At 44.2% G+C, this 11,915-nt stretch overlaps 1 protein-coding gene across 2 annotated transcripts; it reads right to left on the bottom strand.

The window, feature by feature from the left end:
- Positions 1-3,978: 3,978 nt before the first annotated feature.
- Positions 3,979-8,647, bottom strand: RPS16 (ribosomal protein S16). 2 transcript variants are annotated; one of them, XM_061639653.1, is made up of 6 exons: positions 8,528-8,647; positions 8,361-8,413; positions 6,419-6,520; positions 4,831-4,927; positions 4,353-4,400; positions 3,979-4,177 (listed from the first exon to the last, which is right to left on the bottom strand). In XM_061639653.1, the coding sequence occupies exons 2-6, from the start codon at positions 8,406-8,408 to the stop codon at positions 4,032-4,034; spliced, it is 441 nt and encodes a 146-aa protein (XP_061495637.1). In that variant the 5' UTR covers positions 8,409-8,413; positions 8,528-8,647; the 3' UTR covers positions 3,979-4,031. The 2 variants fall into 2 exon arrangements, with proteins under 2 accessions (XP_061495637.1, XP_061495638.1); XM_061639654.1 differs by lacking the exon at positions 8,528-8,647 and having other exon boundaries at positions 8,361-8,521.
- Positions 8,648-11,915: the final 3,268 nt, after the last annotated feature.

The following is an 11,915-nucleotide window of genomic DNA, read 5'->3' on the forward strand; positions in this document are numbered from 1 at the left end:
AGTCACAATTTAACAGTCATCTTTTCCAGTGGCATTGCTTCCCAATTTTCTGCATTAGTCCTCAGAGGGTCAACATCTGCAGGCAACCTGGTGTGCTTTGACAAGACTGGCACCCTGACAGAGGATGGGCTGGATCTCTGGGTCGTCATCCCCTGCCAAAAAAGGAGTTTCCAGAGTGTGCACAGCTTCTCCGGTGGCTGCCCTTTGCCTTGGGGGCCCCAGTGCAGAGCCATGGCCACCTGTCATTCCGTTGGTTTTGGATGGGAAGATTCAAGGAGATCCACTGGACCTAAAGATGTCTGTGGGCACCGGCTGGGAAATGGAGGAGTCTGGTCCAGAGGATGGTAAAACCGGTAAAACCACAGAGCTGTACCATTGTTAGACCAGGAGCTGCTGCTTCCCAGGTCCCCGTGGAAGGCATCGCAATCCTGCACCAATTTCCCTTCTCTTCGTCCCTGCTGAGGATGTCTGTTATCACGCAAGAACTTGGGAAGGTTGTCTGTGATCTGTACATGAAGGAAGCCCCAGAGATGGTGGCCAGCTTTTGCAAAACAAACACCGGTATGGGCCAAAGATCTAGCATGGCCAACAGCAGGGAGGGGCTCTTAACATCTTAAGATTTTTAATGTTTATTGTATCTGTATGCTTATTTTGTACGTCGCCCAGAGTGGCTGGATAGCCAGCCAGATGGGCGGCTAAGAAATTCAATAAATAAATAAAAATAAAAATAAATGCCATCTGTCCATTGTGAGACCTTTGAGCAATGTTCCAGCAACATGCTATTATTTATTTATTTATTTCATTTATATACCTCCCCATAGCCAAAGCTCTCTGGGTGGTTTACAACAATTAAAAACATTACAAACAAATATACAAATTTAAAAACACATTTTTTAAAAACCAATTTAAAAACACATGCTAAAATGCCTGGGAGAAGAGGAAAGTCTTGATCTGGTGCCAAAAAGATAACAGTGTTGGCACCAAGGAGCGCACCTCGTCAGGCAGACTATTCCATAATTTGGGGGCCACCACTGAGAAGGCCCTCTCCCTTGTTGCCAGCTACAAGCTTCCCTCCGAGTAGGCACCCGGAGGAAGCCCTTCGATGTTGAGCATAGTGTACAGGTGGGTTCGTGTCGGGAGAAGCGTTCCATCAAGTATTGTGGTCCCAAGCTGTGTAAGGTTTTATAGGTTAAAACCAGCACCTTGAATCGAGCTCGGAAACATACAAGCAGCCAATGCAAGCGGGACAGAATCAGTTTTGTATGTTCAGACCATCTGGTCCCTGTTACCAATCTGGCTGCTGCATTTTGCACAAGCTGCAGTTTCTGAACCATCTTCAAAGGCAGACACATATAGAGCACATTGCAGTAACCTAACTTGGAGGTTACCAGAGCATGGACAACTGAAGCCAAGTTATCCCTGTCCTAGGGGCTTAGCTGGGCCACCAACCGAAGTTGGTAGAAGGCGCTCCGTGCCACCGAGGCTACCTGAGCCTCAAGTGACAGAGATGCTTCTAGGAGAACCCCCCAAGCTACTGACCTGCTCCTTCAGGGGGAGTGCAACCCCGTCCAGGACAGGTTGGACATCCACCATCCAGTCAGAAGAACCACCCACTAACAGCATCTCAGTCTTGTCTGGATTGAGCCTCAGTTTATTAGCCCTCATCTAGTCTATTGTCGCAGTGAGGCACTGGTTCAGCACATTGACAGCCTCACGTGAAGATGAAAAAAAGAAATAGAGCTGCGTGTCATCAGCATACTGATGGCAATGCACTCCAAAACTCCGGATGACCACACCCAACGGTTTCATGTAGATGTTGAACAGCATAGGGAACAGAACTGACCCCTGCGGAACCCCATACTGGAGAGTCCAGGGTGCTGAGCAATGTTCCCCAAGCATCACCTTCTGGAGCCGATCCGCCAAGTAGGAGCGGATCCACTGCCATGCAGTCCCTCCCACTCCCAACTCAGCCAGTCTTCCCAGAAGGATACCATGGTTGATGGTATTGAAAGCCGCTGAGACATCAAGGAGAATCAACAGTCACACTCCCCCGTCTCTCTCCCAACAGAGGCCATCATACAGGGCGACCAAGGCTGTTTCTGTGCCAAAACCATGCCTGAAACCAGACTGAAATGGATCCAGATAATCAGTCTCATCCGAGTGTCTGGAGCTGGCCTGGGTGGCGACCAACATAAATCCGATCAATTTTTTATGATGCAAGTCCTGATTTCCTCCTATATACAGGTCCAACAAAGCCAATTCTGCTGTACCATATACCTGTTGCCCTGTAATTTTTCTAATCTCATTTGCTAGTGAATCCCAGAAACCTATTTTCCCACATTCCCACCACGTGCTTATAAGAGGCTGGCTTACTACACCACCTCCAACATAGTGAAGAACCTACCCTTGTAATAAGAGACATACGAAGGGGGCTAAATACCACTTTTGAACAATTTTCAGGGCAGTCTCTGTAGTGGAGGATGCCACTGATTTAAATGGAAATTGCATCCACATGTTCTTCCAGAAGACATCTTTGATTTGGCAGCCTAGATCAGTTCCCCAGTTTTGTTTGAGAGTCACATTAGAACTAATGTTCTATCTATCAGAAATTTGTACAATATGGAGACCAAACCTTTCTCTTCACTAGTACTATTTATCATGAAATGCTCACCGGTAGATACTTGCCTGTTTCTTTATGCTATAATAAAGGGGTTTTTTTTCTTATGAACGAGGTCATCGAATACCAGAGTAGCCAAGAAATCCTCGTCCCCCAACTGTATTCTGAAGCACATTTATTTTAATAGCAAGAATGCCAATAAATGTCAGGCGAGTAACAATTTGCAATGGTCTTAATCCTAATTTTGAAACATAAATGTAATTATTTTACATCACGAGGATTCTACAAAAATAAGTGACATAATTCTGATGCCTATGTGGGGCTCTCAACAACTTCAGATATTGGACTCTATCAAGTAACTGAACAGCAAGAGTTCAATAACTCATAAAAATGATGCAAAGGAACATAATCTATTCAAGTGCAGGAGGCGAGGAAGACACAGTCAGAATCAAGTATGTCTTGCAACAGAAAGAGCACCTCCTCCTACATCACCCTGCTCAGGTGTTAAGATCAGCAGGGGACGCCCTGCTATCCTCTCTAATTTGAGAGGCAGCAGCTCATGAGAGGACCTTCCCTGTAGTACACCCAAGGTTGTGTGAAGATCTCTGCAGTACATCTTGCACCATCACTGTATGCTTTTTGATGACTGATCAAGATGCACCTCTTTACCCAGGCGTGTTGTTATTTTGATATTGGCTGATGTTGTTTTAAACATTATTTTATTGAATATACATTGTACTTGTTTTAATTGTGACAACTGCATAGGAAAAGACTAGTGTGAATTGGACTTAAATCAAGCAGGGAGATGGCAACCAACTCAGTGATCACAGCTAGACTACCTCTAACAGTCAAACACAAAAATGGTTCTCAGCTCATCACTTCCCAGGCTAGTTCACAATAACTTGCTTCATCAATTGCCTACATATACAATCACATGGTGAAATTTGGTATAATCATACTTTCACTGGAGTAAGTTTCATTGGAGTAAGTCTCATTGGATTAACTGACACTTATTTTTCTGGGTAAGCGTCCACAGGACTGCACCTCAAAACAACTAGTAGTAGCAACAGTGACACTACAATTTCTGCATTAGCCTTTTTGATGCTTCCAAACACTATCTGGCTCTGTAGTACTCAGTCTCTTTGCCAACATAAAGGGTAAGTGTGGAGACAGGCAACAGCAATCCCACACCCTTCTTCTGTTGTAAGCCCTTTTTACACCCATATTAGGTTCCTTGATCTCACAATAGAATGGAATATATATATATCTTAAAAATGTGTTCTTCACATTGCACGTGTATCCTGTAACTTCAATCAACTGAGATATGATCTTCTCAAACAATTTTCAGCCAAACACAAGAATTCAATTTTCTCCATCTTTATTTAAAAGACTGAATGAAATGCATAATTTTCTTTTAACGGTAAGACTTCTGGTAACGTGCACGAGCACCAGGTCCACCAAACTTCTTGGATTCACAACGACGAGGATCAGCAACCAAAAGGGTCCTATCATACTGGATAAGAATATCCTTTATCTCCTTCTTGGAAGCTTCATCAACATCTTGGGGAAACAAAAGAATACTTGCATTAGACCTCAAAACCTTTACTTATGTTCAATGCTGGATGTAGCTGAGAAGAGGAATTAAGTACCAAGAATATCCTACAAATTGTCACCCTACCCAGCTGGTCTGAAGTTATACATTTCAAACAGACAAGAGTTAAACTGAAAAACTTACATTTCTGGTAATAAGCCACCAATGCTTTGGAAATAGACTGCCGAATTGCTGTAGAAGAAAGAAACAAGTTAGTATGTGGTTAGTATAGTTAGCCATATGAAATGTAGGCCAACGCTCCTAACTATGTGCTGTTTGGGGTTTAGCTAGAACCTTGGAGGAAATATGAGCATGAACATATATGTGCATACATTTGTGCGTATACTTGTACAACTGTACCATCCTGAACACACCTATCTCTTCTGATCTCAGATCACATGTATTTATTGGATGAAGAGTAATGAATACAAGAGCTAACTGGCAAATTTAAAGATAGCTAACACTAAACCCTATCAATATTTTTATAACATCCAGAATTTTACAAGTGTGAATTGAAAATGAAGTACTATGAACAGAGCATTTTGGGAAGCAGCTAACATATCATATGTAAACAAATTTCTATTCTTTTCCAACCCAAACAATCTCTCATACAAAGTCATACCGTATATCTGTGCTACATGACCACCACCCTTCACACGGACTCTGATGTCAACTCCTGCAAAGCGCTCCTTGCCCAAAAGGAGAACTGGTTCAAGCAGCTGAAGAAAGAACATTTTAGTTAAAAAATGCTTAAGAAGTCATAATAAGGTCAGCACAATTTAACCACAGTTGTGGCTAGAAGTTCTGATTTTGCAAAGTGACTTTTTCAAGACAATTTAAAAAAAATTAAAACTGTTTGTCTAACCAATACAACATGGATGGTTTTCAGCATTATTGAAAATGGACTGCCTTCAAGTCGATCCTGACTTATGGCAACCCTATGAACAGGGTTTTCATGGTACGCAGTATTCAGAGGGGGTTTACCATTGCCTCCCTCGGCAGTGACTGGGCCAAGGTCACCCAGTGAGCTTCATGGCTGTGGGAGGATTCGAACCCTGGTCTCCCAGATCGTAGTCCAGCACCTTAACCACTGCACGTTATTAGGCTAAACCTATTATGTGTAAGGGAGAATGGATCACCAAGAGTGGAATCCTATGCATGTTTACTCAAAAGTCCCACTATTTAATGTGACTTACTCCTAGGTAAATATGTATAGGATTGCACCCCAGGGCTACCACCCTCAACAAATGTACTAAGGAGTACGCCCATTTGAATACAGGAAGACTAAATTATACATACTTATTCAAAAGATGTGTTTTTATATTATTTCAGTGTTGAAAAGTCTTATGAGCAACTTGGGATCAAAGCACCGCTTCTCTGTATATATTCCTACCCATTCTCTGAAATCTGGAAAAGCATTGCTAAGTGACCCTTGTGACATCTGTCTGCTGGCCACAAGGAATAAAGTATTTAGTGTAGTAGCACCTATCTTGTGGAATTGTTTGCCTTCGTATATTAGGGAGGTGTCCTTTGTGTTTTGTTTTAGAAGCCAGCTTAAAACGCTTTTATGTACACAAGTGTACCCTACTACTTAACAGTTATTTATTCTTTTCAACTTATGTTTCTACTTTTATATATACCACTTTGAGAATATTTTTCTCCTTGATTGTGAAGTACAGAAATGAGCAGGTCTGACAATTTAACCAGGCATCCACTTCAGTCCTATTTCTTCACTGCATTGCAGCAGCACTGTATTGGCAGTCTAAACTAGACTGGAAACCTGTCAATTCTGCTAAGCTATCATTCCCATAATCCCTGACAGCTGCCCATGCCAGTGGAGTCTAACAACATAGACTCCCCAACCCAGTCTAAAAAGAGGCTTGTCTTCCAACAGTTACAGCTAAATTGCATGGAAGGTCACAGAAACAAGTAGCACTGCCTTATTTGCCTTCAAATTCTTGATACCCTCTTACCTCAGTGGTTTCCTAAGCATAACATTACCCCAGCTGCTAAAGGGACATTCTCACTCCCATGACCAATAGGAAGCAATGCTTGGCAACATCACTGTGCATGTTTTCTTCACCTAGTACATTCTCAGAAAAAGTATTTGCATGGCAGGACTATTTACTGTGATTTTCAGCTACTACTACAATGATATCTGGTGCCTCTGTACAACAGTCATTTTATTACTCTAAAATGAAATAACTTACTTTGTACTGCAGAGTTCTGGGCTCTATCATTTCCAGAGGCCTTCCATTCACCTTAATGAGTCCATTTCCTCTTTTGCAGTGTGCAACTGCAGTAGCAGTTTTCTAAAAACGGGGGGGAAAACAATTGTAGTACACAGTATCTAGATGAGCAGCAGTAATTTTATGTTTACTATTGAAAAGTGTAACTCTGAAGCATCCCTCTGTACCCTTTAGGTTATCAGAGGAATAGCTTTCACCATTACTAAATCCACTTTCAGCTGTTGCTAGATCAGGTTCATACTTCTGTGAAGTTTCTGCTATTCACGCATTGCTGTCAAGTCCCATCCTTATTTGTCATGCACCATTAATAGTTTTTAAAAAATTACAGTTGCGGGGAGTCACAAGTGGAGAAAGCACTGCTGCTGTCATGCCGTTTGCGGGCTTCCCATAGGCATCTGGTTGGCTACTGTTATAAGAGGATGCTGCACTAGATGTAACTTTGTATGGATTCAATACAAGTTTCCTTATGTTTTTATGGGCAATTTCCCACTTCAGCAAGGGAAAGGCAAAAACCTTATTAGGAGAGCAAGGATTTAATCCATGCCACGTACAACCTTAACATACTATGGCTGGGGAGCAAATGTGAACTATTCCAATTAACCTTAGTGGGAAGCCTTAGTGGCCATGCTATATTCCAAAACATCCAGGGAGCAACAGGTTAGAAAGACTGGTCTATATTGACAGAGGCTCTCTACGGTTTCAGACAGGAATCTTTCTAGCCTTTTGCACAGATGCTGGAGATTGAACCTAGGACCTTTTGGAGAAAAAACATGTGTTCTAACACTGGGTTTATACATTTAGCTTAAATCTTATACATCCCACACCTTCAGCATAAATTTATGTTCTGAGGACAGCTAATAGAAAGCAAAAAATACTACTAATAATGCTCTAGAATAAGGAACAAAAACATACAAACTAAGGATGAAATCAAATACAGTTACCTGGGAGTAAATCCCATTGAACCCAATGGAGCTTACTTCTGAGTAGACATGTATTGGATTGTAGCCTAATACAGTAAAATTGAAACAAACTGAAGCAGCAACAGTCTATCCAAAGAGACAATAAAATTAAACCACCCTTGTGAAAAATGTTTACATTAACAGTTTTTAAAAAGGCTGAGGGAAAAAAAATTTTTTGCCTCATGCCCAAGTAAGTCCCTCCATAGACAGTACTATACATTTAAATTGCTATTATACCACTTCAAACAGTCATGGCTTCCCCCATTATTAATAATCCTGAGAAAAATAATCTGTTAAGGGTGCTGAGAGTTGTTAAGAGACCCCCTGTACTCTTTAGAGTTACAATTGTCAGTGGTTTGACAATTGATTCCTCCCGCCAGGGAAATCAGGGAGCTGCAGCTCTGTGATGGGAATTGGGTCTCCTAAAAACTCTCGGTACCCTAACAAACTAGTTTTCAGGAATCATGGGGGAAGCCACACCTATTTAAAGAGGTATAACAACTTAAACGTATAGTGCAGATGGGGCCTGATAGTGAGCCCAGAAAAGCAACGCGGAAAGGGACCTCCCATCAGACCCGCACCCCACAAGAACATAAGTCACCACCGTTATGAGCAGCAGAAAAGATACACGTGTGGGTCAAGGAAAGAGAAGACAATGCGGCGCGGCAGGACGAGAACACTGAACCAGATCCCCCTCTGCTCAAGCCGCTGCTGTTACTTGGGAAAAACATTAAGGTGTAAGTAAACTACGGCGTGCTTCGAAAATGAGACACGAGATGCCCTAACTACAACCGAGCAGGAGGGGGACCAGCCGAACTACGCAAATGGCGCCTCAGTTTTCCACGACGACATCCACCAGTGGTTCGCAGGCCCCAGTTGGGTAAGTAAAGGCTGAGAAAAGGGGAAAGGAACTAGGCCCATCCCCACAGCCATGTGAGCCTTACCTTCCTGCCGAAAACCTGCACGCTCTGGAGGGGTCCCTTAGCCGGCATGGCGCCTGAGAGAACAAAGAAGTGGAGGGGGAGGAAACACAAAGAAGAGTGAAGGACCAGCTCTAAAGCCCCACGGAAAAACCAGGATGGGCAAGAGCCGGAGCTACTCGGATACCCACCTCGTCGTCAGCGACAGCGGAAGAGAAAGGAAGTGCAGGGGTTTCCCAGGCCTATCTCGCAGGGGCTGGCTCGGTCACAAATTCTAACGTAGTTTCCGGCAACGCGACGCCGCGCGTTTTCTGACAAGCCTGGGCGACCGGTTTTTCTTTCTGCTTTCCCTTGCAGCCGTGCTGTTAAATGAAAATGGCGGCGCTCGCAGCGGACCACCTTGTTCGCAAAGTTCCTTCACGAGGATTGCTCTTGTGTGTACAGAGAGATATTAGGGAGCAGTCAGGTGCAATCAGGCTATATAACATTTAATATACACTTTGCCCTATATAAAATTGACCTTCTATGATGAAAGTGGCTGTCAAGAATACACAGGCAGGAGAATTAGAAATATTCTTGCCCACACATTTTAGGACAATGTAGCAATTATCATATCCTTTTTAGACTTGTAAGTACACTACATCCTCCTCCCTCGTCCCACAGACAGCGGAGGAATAGCGTGAAGGAATAACGCCATTCCATAATTACAATGGGATCTACTTCCAAGTGAATTTGCTTGGAATTACAGGTAGTCCTGACGATGTATATTCAGAACTAAGTCCTATTGTATTCAGTGGGACTTACAAACAGATAAGTGTGTGTAGGGTTGCAGTTCTAAATACGTGAAGAGTTAGCCGCACTGAACACAGTGGGTTGTATTCAGATAATTCCTACTCAGGGTAGACCACTGAAATTAATAAACCTAAGTTAGTCGTGTCTATGAACTCCAATGGGTTTACTCTGAATGGGCGTAGCACTTAATAACACTCAGTTGACTTACTCTGAAGTAAACAGGAAAAGGACCACATTAAGACTATACAAAAAATATGCAAATACATGCCCTCTTGCTCTAGGTATGCTAGTATTCTTCCACCCTTTGGTATCCTATTCTTGTCACTAACACCTCTCTAGGGGCAACATGACTTGGCAAGGGAAGGAACACCCCTTTAACCATGACTGAGGCTATAATCCTGTACCCACTTACTAGAAGCAAGCTCCATTGAACTTCCGCGCAGACATACAGAATTGTGATGTGAATTTAAAAGGGCCACTGAATACCTTTCAGGGAAAGGGTTGAATTAAACCTATACTATCAGAAAACAGATCCTCCGTGGAGCAGAGTGGTAAGCGGCGGTAATGCAGCCGAAGCTCTGCTCACGGTGGGAGCTCAATTCCAATGGTAGGAGGAAGTCAAATCTCGGGTAAAAAGGGTCGAGGTCCACTCAGCCTTCCATCCATCCGTGGTCGGTAAAATGAGTACCCGGCATACACTGGGGGGTAAAGAAAGGCCAGGGAAGGAACTGACAAACCCACCCCATATGTACAGTCTGCCTTGAAAATGTTGCAAGACGTCACCCTAAGAGTCGGAAACAACTCGCTCTATAAGTGCGGGGACACCTTTACCTTTTTATCAGAAAATAGACAGCTGGTATAGCACAGTGGGGAGGAGAGCCTGGCTGGGAGGCCAGAGTCTGTGAGTTCAAATCCCTGCTTGTGTCTCCTGGGTGTCAAGGGCTAGCTAAAGATCATCCCCACAGTGAGTGGCTCAGGGGTTGTGTGCTGTGCCACCTGTGCAGCTGTGGGCAAGCTGCATAGCGCCAAGAAGCCCTGCTGCCCCTCAGCTGGCAGTTGCGGACAAGGAAGGGGCTGGCTTGTGCAGCTGTAGCAAGCTGAGCAGGCCCTAGACAGCTAGACAGGACTAGCCTCAGAGGAAGGCAATGGTAACCCTCCTCTGATTCACTAATAGGCAAAAAACGTTGCAGTTTAAGAACATACCTATAGCCCACAGATATTTCTATCAAACTTTAAAAGGCAGGGAAATTGGGCAGCTATAGTGAATGTACCGGGGAGCAGGAGACCTGACCTTCTCTCTGAGATATTGTATTGACCAAATTGGTCAAAATGCAAACAAAATTTGGGTTGGTCTTTCACAGTCCAATCCACTTCCTGTGTAGTTTGGAAGAATTTGGTTTATGTTTTTAAACCACAAGTATTTTTGCCTATTAGTGAATTTCTCTGCTTTTTAATCTGGGAGGTAAGAAATGGGATCCTGTGTAAGTTTGCTGAGAATGGATCGATCATGTGCATGCTTATTGAGTTCAGTGGGATTTACTCCCCTGCAATCATGCTTAGGATAGGTGAAACTGACCACAGGGGATGGGGAGGGGAGGAGGAAGGGGAGGAAAGGCAGAGGGGAGGAAAGGCAGAGGGGAGGAGAGGGAGGCAAGCAGACAGGAGAGGGAGGGGAGGAGAAGGACAGGTTTGATCATTTGCATGTTTATTGAGTCCAGTGGGATATACTCCCGTGCAATCATGCTTAGGATAGTTAAAACTGACCGGGGGGGAGGGAGGAAAGAAGAGGGAAGTGGAGGAGGAAGGGAGAGGAGAGGAAAGACAGGTCTGATCATTTGCATGCTTATTGAGTTCAATGGGATTTACTCCCATGCAATCATAGTCAGGACAGGCAAAACTGGCCATGTGGGAGGAGGAGGGGAGGGGGAGGAGGGGGAGAAAGAAGGAGCGTATTGGAGGGGGGCAAAGGAAAGGGAGGGGAGGACAAGTCTGATTATTTGCATGCTTATTGAGTTCAATGGGGTTTACTTCCATGCAGTCATGCTTAAGATAGGTAAAACAGACGATGGGGAGGAGGAAGGGGAAGGGGAGGGGAGGAGGAAGGGGGAGGGGAGGGGAGGGGGAGGGAAGGGGAAAGAGGGAGGGGATAGAAGAGAAGGGAGGGTGGGTTTAAGCATTTTCATACTTTTTGAGTTCAGTGGGATTTGTTTCTGTGCAATCATGTTTGAAAATGGAAATGGACTGCCTTCAAGTCGATCCTGACTTAGGACGATCCTGTGAATAGGGTTTTCATGGTAAACGGTATTCAGAGATGGTTTTACCATTGCTTTCCTCTGAGGCTGAGAGGCAGTGACTGGTCCAAGGTTACCCAGTGAGCTTTATGGCTGTGTGGGGATTCGAATCCTGGTCTCCCAGGTTGTAGTCCAACACTGACCCGGGGGAGGTGCAGGTAGGGTAGGAGGAGGGGGAGGGGATGAGACTGGGTGGTTGGGCACTGGGCAGAGGGGAAGCCCCTTTCCTTTCCAAAAGGAAAACTTTGTGAACAGTACCATTGCTTTTCAGTGTTTCCCCCACCTTTTTTTTCTACAGCAGGCACATGTAGCCTCCCACCCAAATTTAAACCAAAGCTGTCCCTGGCTACATCCACACCAGGCCTTTATTTCACTTTGGACAGTCACGGCTTCTCTCAAAAATCCTGGGAAGTGTAGTTAGTGAAGGGTGCTGAGAGTTGCTAGAAGATGCCCTCTTCCCCTCACAGAGCTTCAGTCAGAGCAGCTTTGTGTTAAA

Source organism: Rhineura floridana, chromosome 8 (assembly GCF_030035675.1).
Source record: "Rhineura floridana isolate rRhiFlo1 chromosome 8, rRhiFlo1.hap2, whole genome shotgun sequence".
Lineage (NCBI taxonomy): Eukaryota > Metazoa > Chordata > Lepidosauria > Squamata > Rhineuridae > Rhineura > Rhineura floridana.